General features: G+C 41.0%; 1 protein-coding gene across 1 annotated transcript in view; it reads left to right on the forward strand.

Moving 5' to 3' along the window:
- LOC138302013 (transcription factor Spi-C-like) overlaps positions 1-14,645 on the forward strand; it is a 46,008-nt gene that overhangs the window by 18,607 nt on the left and 12,756 nt on the right. The window contains exon 4 of the mRNA XM_069242434.1: positions 3,968-4,076. Within this exon, the coding sequence (XP_069098535.1) occupies positions 3,968-4,076 (109 nt within the window). The remainder of the gene's footprint in view (positions 1-3,967; positions 4,077-14,645) is intronic.

Raw genomic sequence — 14,645 nt, forward strand, 5'->3', positions numbered from 1 at the left:
GAACTTTTGACTTTGTCCCAATCCCATGTGACCACATATCCCTGGTTGGCGTTTTTGGCTTCTAAGTGCTGTGTTACAGTTTAATCTTTAAAAATGTATACCTCAAGTTCTACTTATCTGATTTTTTGTCGCTTTGGTCTTGTTTTATATATTAAATTAAGTTATATTTTTCTAACCTGGTGTGGGATCCCTTTTGTGTGGTGCTTCCACTGTTTTACAGTTTGAAGTGTTGCACAAGTACTTTACACATTGCCTTCAAGTTAAGCCTGACTTCTGTGTGGCAAGCTACCAGAGGGTGAGCACAGGTTAATTTGGGGTTTAATTGTGCCTTACCATAACAAAAATTGTGGTTGCTTCTTGAACAGGGCTCACACCTGAGTCAACCAATAACCCATTTTTTCACTGGCAATAGGAGCCAGTTGAATTCCATCATGGTGGTAATTTTGTTGCCATATTTTCTTTCCTTAGGATGAGCTGTTTTCCATCAACTCATTGGTCCCAAAAGCAAGACTGTGGGGGTCATTTGCCAAGACCGCAGAGGGACCGTCGTGCGGTTTGCCGCTCGGCCTATTATGACCGTTGGCAGCTCTCCGTCCTTTTACAGACGGAGAGCCGCCAACAGCCATACTGGCGGGCGGTGGGGAAGTGGAGGTTGCTCCACCTCCACCGCCACGCCAACAGAACACCACCCAGCGAATCACGTCCTGTGATTCAGCGTGGCGGTGTTCTGTTGACAGTGTGGTGTCGGCGGAGCAGCCCCCATGGCTCCCGTCCCCTCCCGGAGGATCGTCGGACCAGGTAAGTCGATCATCCGTGAGGGGAGGGGGGTGTTGTGTGTTGTGTGCGTGCATGGGGGTGTGCATGTGTGTATGTAGGGGGTAGGGGGGTGTGTGAGTGCGTGTATGCTTGCAGGGGTGTCGTGTGTTTGGGAATGAGTGCATGTAGGTATGTCTGTATGGATGTGTGCGTGTATGTTTGAATGTGGGTGTGCGTGTCTGACTGTCTGTGTGGATGTTGGCATGTATGTCAGTGTGTGTGCGAGTATGTGTGTTGGTGGTGCCTGCGTGCGTGTCGTGTGTGCATGAGTGCTGTGATGTTGGGGGTTGGGGTGGGGAGGGGGTTCCTGCCACCTTTGGGGGGTGGCAGGGGTGGTGGGGGGTGGAGGGGAGGGAGTCAGTGTGGGGGTGGGGGGTGGGTGTGACCCCTATCAGTGCCAGGGAAGGAATTCCCTGGCACTGATAGTGCTTACCGCCATGGATTTCATGGCGGTTTCAAACCGCATGAAATCCATGGCGGGCAGCTGGGTCCAAATACCGCCGGCGGTATAGTGACGGCTGCCGGGCTGGAGACCCTGGTCTCCAGTCCGGCGGGTGGAACAGAGAACCGGCGGATGACCATGACGGTAACCGCCATGGTCATAATTTAAAAAAAAAGACCGCCAGTCTGTTGGCGGTCTTACCGCCGCTTCTCCGCCTTCTGCCAGGGTCATAATGACCCCCTGTGTCTTTTAATTTACAGCTGTTACTTCTATAATAGACAGGGCTTGTTGAGGGTTATGCAACATTTCACCTTGGCGACGGGGTGTACATCAAAGTTCTACCCAATGTATTGCTTATACCACTCTTTGTTGCAATGGGTTTGCTCAAGCCCATTGCAAGTAAGTATTTTCCCACTGTATTGTGACATATTTATTTGGGCATTCTGGAGAATCCCACCCTCCCACAGAGAAGGTAGACAGGGGAATTGTTTTAGCAGCTTGGCTCTCTGAACCACCCCTAGGCAAAATACAGAGCTTGTAATGGTTTTGAAAGAGCTTTTGCAGGTGAAGAGATGGCAGGGACTATTTGAAGAAAGGGCAAGAAAATCCATTCTTTTAAGGATAGTGGCTCATGTGTTTGACTCATGTTAATAGCTTTAGATTGTCAGAATAGCAAAAGTTCAAAGCTGAGCGATCCCAGTGGAAAATGTTAGGGCATGTTGGAGTACTGTTTTCAAATGTCAAGATTTTGATACTAATTTAATTCTCAGAATCACTCTAACACTCTAGGTCCTTATTAAAAATGACCTCTGAATTCTAGTAAGGCACTCGTTTGTAGCCCAATTGGCACTGAGATCTGCAGTTAAGTATCTAGTTTATTTAACACTGAGATTTAAACTGCTAAAACAGACAAAATGCAATTGTGAAATACTAGCAAAGAGGAGGAAAAACAGTGGAATTGTGTGGGGAGTTACATATTCCTACAATAATTCCTACTTTTTAATAAGGCCATCATGGCTCCTTACATTTATGACTGGTAAGTACGCTGTGCTGTAACTAGTAGGAAGAGAGACTGGGCCCCACTCCATAGTCTATAACCATTCTACGCTTAGTCTTGCTGCCATTGTGATCTAAGTGCAGATCATGGATGTCAGTAGTGAATATTGAGGACAGTTGGTTGAATAAGGCCAATTCTACATAAAAACTGAGACACAATATACCAGGTTACCCAAGACTACTCTCACTCCTCTCCAGAATTTGAGGATCCAGATCAATGTATTTCAGGCAAGTCTTCATTCTTCTCAACTAATGAAATGCATCATCTATACAAACACAATTGGTCAGTATCTATACAAAGCACTTTTGAAGAAAAATCCATCTTCAACAGAAAAATAGATATCCTCCCTTCTGGGCAGCTCGATGTCCTCCATCAGTCTGGAAGAACAATTGCCCAAGATGTCAAGAAATTTGGAGGGAAAATTAGTTTGTATGACAAAGCCATACATTCTTTGCCAGAAACCTTTAGTGATGCAAAACACCAAGATGGATGCTTCATTGAAGAGAGGGGAGCCTTACAGAAAATCTTTTTGTTCAGGTAAGTGTTGCCAATAAAAACAAAATGTGGGAACCAAGGACCGTCTACCGGGTCCTTAGTGTTTCCTACAACTGGTCTCTGCAAATTGTATCTTTTATCAGACGAACAAAACTTTGGCAATGCTTAATGCCAACAAGCATGGATACCAGGGATCTATCAAGTGAGGAACGATTAATCTGACACTGAAGTTTGGCAGGGAGCATCACTCAAATGATGTTGCATCTCCCAGGGCTACAGAATTGGAAGGTGAACCGACTGAGCAGGCACCCCATGGAAAAACACAAGCTGAACTATGATTTCTGTTGGGGGTTTTCATGCCTTTAAGATCTCTTCACATTTATTGGTTTGCCAGTCCTGAAAATATAGAAACTTTGCATCTAGGTTTGGAGACAGGTCCAAGTAGAGGTCTCTTTTGATACTCTTCTGTGACATTTGTTTATGCTTTTCCTCTGATTCCACAGTTTTTCAAGGTGACTGCTATTATGAGGTTGTCGGTGACAGTAATAATTCTAATTACTCTGAACTAGCTGCAATAGGACAATTTATTCCTGTCTAAAACTCACATAAATTGACTGTTTTTTGTTTTAACAGGCAAGTGGGAGGGAGATTATTGAATTCTGTTTTATACACTTTTTTAATGTATAGGCATAATCAATAAGCTTGCTAGTATGTTTTTATTATTAATCGGGAAGAATCTCTAAGAAGAACTGTGTTACACACTTTCATAACTCTGGTACACTTATCCCTTAGTCTCCTAACTATAAGGCTTGACCCGATATTACTGTTATTTCAATTACGAGCTGGCTGGGTCTAGTGGGGGACGCCTGTACTAAAATTGAGTGAATATTTAAGATTTAAGCACGTAGTTCAGTATAACAGTATTAATTCAACATATATGTATATGTTTGTGTTTTTTTATGTTTCCTCAGTACCGGGAAAGGATTGTAAGCTATACCTGTATGGTTGAACAGTTATTACACAATACCAATTTGAAGTTTCATTTCTGATTTAGTACTCTGGTATACAACAGATAACTTATCTGTACAATATGTACATTGATAGCCTCCTGCATTAGTTGACTATATTGTTTTAATCAAAATTATGTTATTATTTAGGATTATGACTCCGATTGTAGCAGGGACAGCAACCTTTTGGAACAACTGGAATTTGTTTCTAGTAGGAGGAAAAGTCTGCTCTCCGTTCCTGATGAAATTGTAATCAAAGGTAGGAATACAAATGTCATTTTTAAAATGATTTTATAGTACAACATTAAAACCTTTTTTGCAGAACAGAAGTAAAACCTAGTCTGACATAGGTAACATTTAGGTACCATGACATTCTGGGGAAGTCAAATTATTTGGTATGCAACCCTCCTCTATAAATGAATGCACACTTTAAACCCATTAAAATTACTTTCAGGTTCACTTCCTATGCCACCTAAAAAATTAAATGTCTTCGGCTGTATCATTTCTGTTAGTGGTTGAAGCCATGTTCATCTCTTAAAATGACCCCTAGAACTGGGTACTTTGGGCATATCTAAAACACGTGATAAAGCCATTCTGCACTTGGCCCAAAGAGTTGTGCCTGTAGCAGAGAAATTCAACCATATTACCTCTGTGCTTATAGAACTGCACTGTCCAGCCCAGGAAGCAAGAATCAAATTACAGATTTCCAGCTTGATTTTTAAGGCTCTGCACCTCCAATTGCCCATCCATCTTCATTGCCAACTGAATGCCTCCAGGTGGTTTGTGAGACCTTAGAAGTAAGGATGCATCAAGACTAAACCAATATAATCAATACCTATATGGAATAATCTTCATCCGTTATGGACACCTCTCTTCTCTCTGAATCTCAGTCTTACTGAATCTAAGCTAGCCTCCTCCAGTTCAGAACAAACCTAAAGTCTGTTCTCTTCAGCCAGTACCTTTGTTCACTAATGCTTCCTCTTCAAAAAAGTTATATGTCCTTAAACCCTTTCTTATTTGTCTTTGTCTTTGTTTTGTTTGGCTTTGTTTGATTGTAATGGGCACTTCGATCACCTAAGTTTGTAATATGTAAAGTTACTCACATGGCAGATAGTATGAATCATGCAATATAATGAAACCAAAAAGCCATTTCAGCTGTATCAGTCACCTGGGCTAGACTCTGTATCCTTAAATAATTCATTATTTGAAAATAAACTTAAAAATAATTTTTATGTGTAATAATTGTAAAGTACCAACTAACTAGCATCACCAGTGGCACAGTCTGAGTAACTGATTGATTGGTTGGGTGGCAATCTCATTGACTAACTAAAGATCTGATCTATTGGTTTCACTGCTTTTCTTTTAAAAGATGAAAGAAAGCCACTTCAGAATACCTCAACTTGAGGTTATAGAATGATTAAAGATCATTTGGCAAGTGAGGTGCTTTTTTTCCATTTAATTGAACTTGTAGATCTGTGTTGACCTTACTCATGAAGGAGGTTTTAGTTCTCGTGTTGAAGTATTCTTTGACTTTCATAGTTACATCTGGTTGATGGTTGCCTATCACCTTTGCAATATAAGACATTCCTTCTGCAAGAAAATAATCACATTGCAAGGTTGTGATCACCCTATAGGAAGATGAAGTTTGCAGAGATATGTTTCTTTTTAAGGTATGGGTTTCTCTTCATTTTGCTCATCAAGATGTTCAAATCAGTTAAATTGAGGATAGACCTCTCCTTCAAGTTTTCCCCACATTTTATGTGTAGTAGGGCTATTCTCCGTTATAGACATAATTGAAGATCACTGTCAGACTTTGTCATTGGCAGCATGTGAAAGTGATAGTGCTTTCCAGTCTAACCAATGATCAACTCGTACTCATGAATTCTGTGAGTGAATAGTGGGAGAAATAAGCGTCCCGTTTGTCAATTGATGATATTCCTTGTGCTCAGAACGAGTGGAACGCCTTGTGCTTTATGTGACATTAGTGCGTTATGTTTCAGTATTATTCAAATTTTGGCCTACTACACTTTACTATTCTGAGCCGATTATCAGTTGTGTGCTGTATAATACTTACGCCAAAATATTTGATTTCCTCAGACCTAATGTTAGTACTATCCTCAGGAGCTATAGTCCATTCCATAACCTCTGTTTTCTCTTCATTCAGCTTACGTCCTGAAAAGTCCCCAAACTAATTTGCCAGTCTCTCAACATGTGATTTTGTCTGGTTTGGCTCCGGTTTATAAATGACTAAATTATCAGCCTATATTACTATTTTCCTCTTTCATCCCTTAAATTTGAAGGGGTTGATATATAGGTCTTTTTGAATTAGCTGTACAAATGTTTCTATGTATCAAGAGCAGCAGTAACAGAAGACAACCCTGTGGTGTTCCTCTTCTTTGCCAGATTTCTCTTGTAAGGTTGCCATTCATTAGAACTCTTCCAGTGGGAATATATAAAGGGCTTGAGCTGCCTTCATAACCTTACATTGGATGACAGATTTAATAAGCCATTCTCATACAAAGGTCCAGTTGACCCTATTGAAAGCCTTGCACGTGTCTAAGGTTATCACAGTCAATGTAACTCTTTAATGTGAGGCCAACAGTCAATTGTAGTTAGTATGCGTTGTTGCTGTCTCCTGAAAATAAAGCCTTTTTGATAGTCATTGAACAATTTCCCTATAAGCAGTGCTAACCTTTCTCCTAATATTTAAGGCAATGTTTTATAGTCTATGTTTCATATTGAAATAGGTTAATAAAACTCCCAGCTTTTTATACTTTTTATTGGTCTTAAACATCTGTGTTGTCGTCTTCTCCTCCCAAGGTGTTGGGACCTGCATAACTTTGAGTAAAATTGCATTAAACAATCACTTCATGCCTGGAATATTACTCTCCTTAATGCATTTATATAATTCTCCTGCTGTAATATCGAGGCATGCTGCCTTCCATTCTTCAGTCCCCTAGAATACGTCTTATTTCTTTCTTCGTGATCTCATGGCTCAACATAGTTTGGTGTTCCTTATCTAGCATAGAGAACCATTATTTTGCTTAATGTGGTCTCTTTCTATCTCTTGCTGGTATAAATTATGGAAACACTTATTAAATTCTTACTCTACATCCACAATACTGTTGTTTTCATCCCCATCTTTGATCTCTTGAATACAGTTATTATGATTATGGTTCTGGGCTTCCATGCTAAAAGGTTAACACTTTTTTTCCCATACGCAAAATGCTGCAAGTTGCTTTTTCCCCTTCTTGCTTTTGTGCTAAGCCTCTAATTTGTTATGTTAATAATAGTTCTTCTTCTTGATCTTCCATAGCTGCCCTTCATGATCATTTAGTAAATGATCACTCCTAGGACAGTTTTATATGTGATCCAGACATTATTTATGGCACAGCTTCTCAAATGATGTCTCAAGAAACCACTCAAACTGTCTCTGTGCTTTTGTGTTATTCCCTTACCTACTAATATCCAACGATCCAATGTCTACCTGAAGCACATGATTTTGGACACAGATGCTATCTCCCTACAGATTGCTTCATTGTCTGATTTATGTGCTGGTATATGCCTTGCATCTAAAAATCTTTCCTTAGGAACTAGATCTAACATCAAATAATCAGTTCTGAAAAATGAACTTACTTTTTACTGTGACGTGTACAACCTCTCTGTTTCCCTGGCTGTGTTTGCCAGACATTATACAAGCCAGAGTATTATGCTGTTCTTTTAAAAGACCTTGCTACTGTAGGTGTGTTCATAAGAGGGCTGTTTGACCTGTCAGCCTTAGGGTACCCCCCCACCCTGCGACTTTTTGCCTTCCTCCAATCTAAAATTCATTTTCACTACTGTAAGGCCTACGTCACCCATAGCATAACACTGGAATTGCCTTATTACAAATTATTAGTGTAATTTCTAAATGGGAATTGATAGCCCCTTCAAGTTTGATGTCTCTGGAATAATAATTTAAAACCCTACCTTATGGTGAAGTTGGATATTAAATTGCAATTCTGAAAATGCTACTTTTAGAAAGTTGCCATGTTTTTGCCTTAGCCAATTAGTGCCTGCAGCCTGTCTCTGATCACATGACTTAGTGTAGTTGGCAAATGGGCTTTGTGTATTCCTCCTAAGCAGCTACACACAATGGGAGCTTAGGTGTGACTTGATGGGCCATCACGGACAGGAGGTGAGGAAGAACCTGGGCTCAGCCTAACCTATACCTGAATAGGCTGTGTCCGACCTCCCCAGAATGGACTTGACAACCCTGCATGGTCACTTCAGCCAACTTGGAGCCAGGGCAAGGGAGGATTGGAATTCCTTGCACTTGAAAGACACTGTCTAGAAGCTTCTCCCACCTTCCAGAATCAGGGCACCGGTATATAAAAGAAGGACCTCAAACACCACCACTTCAGTACACTTCTCAACATGTGGATACTCTGCCAGGAAGAAGGACTGCTGTTCTGCTGAGAGGACTGCCACTTTCCTGGACTGCTATGCTGAAGGAGCTGCTACCTTTCCTGTGCTGACCTACTGCCGTCTGGAGAAGAAGAACTGGACCTGTAACTCCATCTTGAACCCAGGACTCAAAGGGCTAGTCTTCTGGCCTCCTGATCCGAGAATCAGGACATTACAGGCTCTCCACAGCTCCTGGACCTGTCTTTAATGAGTTTCGGACACCTGTGAGGCACCTCTCAGGTCCTGGGTTCTTGGTGTGGCACTCAAGCACTTTATTTCAAGTTTTTGGGCTCTTTGTGGCTTTGAACAGGCTTGTTTGCACCAGAAAATCAATGCAAGCCACTCTTCACATCGCGGGCTTCGATTGCCTCATGGTTTGCCAACGTGAGGCTCCAGACCACCCATTTGCGATGCACCGGCTGATCCTCGTGCCATGCCGACCACCGCCAGTGACACAATCCTTGACCCCGCAATCTTCTTTCATGTGAACTAGACTCCTGGCACAAAACGTGTGATTGCAAGAGCTCTACAATGGTCAGCTTGAACTTTTGACTTTGACCTTGTCCAGCGCAACCAGATAGTTGCAGTTGGTTTTTTATGCTTTTAGGTATTTAGGTACTGTTAGACCTGACAGCCTTAGGGTGGTCATCCCCCAACTTTTTGCCTGCCTACCTCCACTTTTCTGACACTGTTTTTGCTGGTTTTAGAACTCTGCACACTTTACCACTGCTAACCAGTGCTAAAGTGCATATGCTCTCTCCCTTAAACATGGTAACATTGGTTCATCCCCAATTAGCATATTTGATTTACTTGTAAGCCCCTAGCAAAGTGCACTACATGTGCCCAGGGCCCGTAAATTGAATGCTACTAGTGGGCCTGCAGCACTGGTTGTGCCACCAACATAAGTAGACCCTTAACCATGTCTCAGGCTTGTCATTGCAAGGCCTGTGTGTGCATTTTCACTGCCACTTTGATTTGGCATTTAAAAGTACTTGGCAAGCCTTAAATCCTCCTTTTTCTACCTATAAGTCACCCCTAAGGTAGGCCCTAGGTAACCCATAGGGCAGGGTGCTATGTAGGTAAAAGGCAGGACATGTACATGTGTGTTTTACATGTCCTGGTAGTGTAAAACTCCTAAATTCGTTTTTCACTCCTGTGAGACCTGCTTCTTTCATAGGATAGCATTAGGGCTACCCTCAAAAGCTGATTGACTGGTAGATTCTAATCAGAAAGGGGTAACCAGGTCATATTTAGTATGGCCAGAATGGTAATAGAAAATCCTGCTTATTGATGACGTTGGATTTTATATTACTACTTTAGAAATGCCACTTTTACGAAGTAAGAATTTCTCTGCACTTAAAATCCATCTGTGCCTTAGCCTGTCTCTAATTAATGTCTGGGCTGGCGGACAGCTCCCATGTGCATTTCACCCAGACAACCACAAACACAGGATACTCAGTCACACGTGCATTCATCTGCATACTGAGTGGGTCTTCCTGTGCTGGAAGGGTGGAGGGCCTGACCCTTACATTTCAAAGGCTAGTGGCCTGCCCTTATACCATGGACTGCCAAACACCCCTACTGGGACCCTGGCAGACAGACCTGTACTGAAAGGGGAACTTGTGCACTTCAAAACCACTCTTTGGCGTCTCCTACACTTCAAATGCATTTTTGGGTATATAAACTGGGCCTCTGACCCCACCACCTCAGACACTTCTGGGCCTGAACCTGCAACCTGTCAAGAGGAATTGCCTGGCTGCCCAAGGACTCATCTGGACTGCTTAGCTGAGAAGGACTGCTGCCCTGTTGTTGCCCTGCTGCTCTCTGACTTTGCTGAGAAGTGCTCTCCAAGGCTTGGATTGAGCTTGCCTCCTGTTTTCTGAGGCCGGAAATCAACGGAAAGCCTCTGGCAGCATGGAAAGAAATGACACATCATCTGTGCCGCATCAGAATATCCAATGCACACCCTATTTCTCGACGCATCTCCTCCTCGGCGGTCTCCATGCATGTTACTTTTTACATGAACCAGGTACTTTGTGCAAACAAGAGACAACTGTTGATTTCTAAGATTTAAGACTCTTTTTAATCTTGCAAAAGTGAATCTCAACTTGTGCTTATTGAATCTTCATAGTTTTGACCTTAATTAAACCAGATAAATGTCATATATTTATTTACAACTCCGTGGTGTATTTTTGAGGTGTTTTCACTTTGTTACATTATGATTTATTCACAAATACTTTACACATTGCCTTCTAAGTTAAGTCTGACTGCTCAGTGCCAAGCTACCTGAGGGTGGGCACAGGATAACTTGGATTGTGTGTGACTTACCCCGACTAGGATTGTGGTCCCTACTTGGACAAGGTTGTATACCTCTGCTAAGTAGAGACCCCATTCCTAACAGGTAATTGGGGTATATTGCATTTTATTCTTTAAAAAATCATAACTATGTTTTACTGATTGGATTTTTGTTGTTTTGATCTTGCTTTATTTATTTAATTCATCTCTATTGTTCTAACCTGGTGTGGGATCTTTTTGTGTGGTGTTTGCACTGTTTTACTGTGTGAAGCATTTCACAGATACTTTACACATTGCCTCTGAGTTAAGCCTGACTGTACTGTGCCAAGCTACCAGGGGGTTGAGCACAGGTTAATTTGGGGCTTGTGTGTACCTTACTTTGACTAGAATTGTAGTTGCTGCTTGATTAGGGCTCTCACCTCAGTCAACCAGTAACCCAATTTCTAACAAGAATGTTTTGATGATCTGTCGAGCTCATTGCTGAGCAAGGTATTGAAGTTCCTCCCATGATATTTGGTGGCGTACATACTACTAATTCAGAAAACAAACATCTCAAAGGCTCTGGGTCATCTATATTTGGATCATAGTCTCCTGCATATATCAAAACCTTAACCTTTTGCTATACCCCATCTACCTAATTTGTCCACTGTAGTTTCTAAAACATCTATGCTCACAGCACGTCTTATGATCGCAACCCCTTTGTAGCACATCTGTTCTGCGCATATCACCTCTTGAGCCCATTTTTTCTGTTAAACAGAACATTACATTCTTGACTTGCTATGTGAGTCTCTTATAATATTATGTGTTCTTCACAATGTCTCAGATATTCAATGAACATTTTTATTGTCTTTCTAATGGGTAGCCCATTGATATTTCATGAGTTGTATTTTTCTACACTCTCAACTCATCTGTCTTCCACTTCTTAGCCACTTAAGAGTCTGGTAAAGAAGATTTGAGGACTATGTATGTTGTACTTTTTTTCTCCCCACCCTTTATAATCCTCTGAATATGAACCCTTCAGTGCTAGATGTGGCACTTCTCTGGGGGCCATTTAAGTTATTCACTTCTTCTGCACTTCTAATGTTATACATCTCATTATTCCACATTATCCTCATCCAGATCTTGGCATTTAGATTTTGCAATTTGTCCATTCTTCTTTCTAACTCCTATCGCCTTTACTCTGAAGCATGGCAAATGACTGATCTTACAATGAAAGTAAAATTCTCATAAGTTTCTGATTTTGTGTGCAGTGCAAAGTTTAATATTCTTCATTAGCTTTATTGGGGACTGCTCAGAGTCTGTGTCTAACTACTGTGGAAAACTGTCTAGACCACGTCTTCCTGGAAGGTCTTTGAGGTGAATAAAGACTGGGTATGTTTACATTTACAAGAATGCATTAGTATAGATGTGAAGCTTCCCTTGAAGTCTGTTGTTTGTGCACAACAGCACTGTATAGCACCTTGTGTAGACAAAAAAACAACTGGTGCTGCAGCAGCCTTAGGCGAAGGTCTCCACTTGCACACTTTAAAGTGCAATGATAAGCAGGGAAGGCTTGGGACCACATGCCTAGGCTGAAGGCCTACAGTATGGGCACAGGTTAGCGCTACACACCACCACTACAAGGAGCTAAAGTCACACTGCTCTTACTAAATGTAAGTTACCATTTATATTCCTCCTTTAATATTATTGAGAGGCTCACATTCTTCTTACCCCTTGCTTGGTAACATTTCTTAGTTTCTTTCTTGAATGACAAGAGACAAATCCGATTTTATTACCAGTGACAATACCTCAGTCAAAGACATAATATTGAATGACTTTAAGGTAAGTACAAAGGTTGCATCTAAAGCGAGATCCAGGGCATTAGAAATTAAAACACAAGAGAGTGGGTACAATATTCCAAGCATTCAGCTTCTTTTCTAAAACTGTTTTTAAAGATGCACAATATGTATTAAGGGATATTTGGAGGTAAGCAAAACCAGCCTAATTCCATTAAAAAAACTTAGCAGGTTTAGTCAATAAATAGTGGTTGTGTGCTAAAAGCCACTGCTTGAGGATGACCCCACTTAAATTAAAAAATGCACTTGAACATTCCACTACATGGATTATATGGCAGATCAAAGCATTCAGTTTTTTTCAGCAATACTGTGTATGTGACCTAGTAAGGAAAACAATGATATCTGGTAAAGAAAAATGTATATGCCTGGTGCATGTACAGGTAACTTGGAAATGCTGTCTTTTTTAATTTGATTTATTTTTTTTAAAGTGCACAAGTGGGTCTGTTGGCAAAGGTAAATCTACATGGCTGAATTTACTCTTAAACGTTTGAGTACGTTTACCAGTTTGGGCTAGTCACTATTTACAAGTGTGAAGTTCCTCAGAGATGAAGACTACATGTCTACACCCTTTGAAATGGGCTGGAGCCAAATTTACAAGTGTAAAATTCTGCAGCTAAAAAGGAGCAATAGTGATTTCAGCACCACAAATGGCCAAGTACTGGTACTGCAACTCCCAACGATAGAAAATAATTGAGGAAGGGGCTTAAACTAGAACCTCTTAGAAAATAATGGTAAATTAATATAATTTATTTTGACTTTTCAAAAATGTATATAAATGAAATGTAATTTGCGTGTGTCTCTCTCGCTCTCTCTTTCTATAAATATATATATATATATATATATATATATATATATAAATAAATATTATTTATTTAAACTTTTTAATAACCTTTCTTAATTTAAAAATAAGAAATGTAACCTTAACGTTTATGGAAAAAAAGGAAATACAAATATTTTGCTATCAGTGGGATGTTTTTTAATTAAATCTTCCCACTCAGGTTTTTATTTAATATATTTATATTAATCTAATAATTTTGTAAAAAAAATAAAGGATAATAGTTTAAAGTTACTACTAATAACTTTGGACCTGTAGGTGGAGGTCTTCACCACCAGGGAGGAGATCTCCATATGGTAAACTATAGGGAGAGGTGTAGACTTTTATTAAAATTTAAAAATATATTTAATTTAAAATTGTATATATTATATTTTTAGAACATTATAAAAGCTTACAGCCTTATTAACTTAATTAAAATGTAAAGTTGAAATATTTTGAATATATTAAATGAAAATTATTTTTATAAAATGTAAATTAAATAATCCTGCCTAAGGTAAAATATATGTATGTCTAGTTATGTATTACAGATTATTAAGTGGTTGATAGAATTGCCAGTAGGCACTTGAGCACCTAGCCTGCCACTTGCCTGGGGTCTCCATGTCCTGCTTGTCCCAGCCTGACCCAGTTGCTGCTGTATTATTAAGGGAAATTGTTCAGCTTTTCCTGCCTGTGTTTTCTTGCTCACCGTTCTTTCTGCTGACAGAAGCCCCACCCATCCCAGGACCTACTTAATGCAGGCCGCTGTGCAACCGTGCCCAAGGAGTGCTGTAGGTGTGCCAAGGCATGCCTGTCTGTGACTGGACCATGCCCAGCACCGGGAACCCTGGCCCCATGACCATCCAGTGCAACACCACAGCCACCACCGGAGCCAATGAATGCTGCCAGTCCTCCTCCACCATCCTCCGTGACCACAACAACACACACCAGAGCAAACACACTGCTGGCGCACTTCCCACAGCTCCATGGTAGGACCGTTCTCATGCACCCATTGCAATTTCACCTGCGACCCCCTCAGGCGCCGATAGCACTATCTTCAAACTGACGCATGCCACCACCACCACCCTACACCAACTTTCCACCATGCTTCTCAACGTCTAATTCCCTCAGTAACTGACTACAATGCCACTATTAGGGGAACCCTCACATACTATCTCCCAGGCCAGAGCGGAATTCTGCAACCACATTGCAGATTTCATTGCTCCCCTCTCCATCAAAGTAACCAACTACATCCTCCTCTGCACCTCAATTTCCACCTGAAAGACAACACAGACCCCAACTCCATGGCCCTCCTCGACAGCCTCAGCAACTTCAAACTCATCCAGCTTATCCAAGGACCAACTCACTCAGCAGGCCATACTCTAAACCCTATTTTCTCATCCACCAACAGGATCACCACCACTCACATGAACCCACTCAC

Source organism: Pleurodeles waltl, chromosome 6, assembly GCF_031143425.1.
Source record: "Pleurodeles waltl isolate 20211129_DDA chromosome 6, aPleWal1.hap1.20221129, whole genome shotgun sequence".
Classification (NCBI taxonomy): Eukaryota; Metazoa; Chordata; class Amphibia; order Caudata; family Salamandridae; genus Pleurodeles; species Pleurodeles waltl.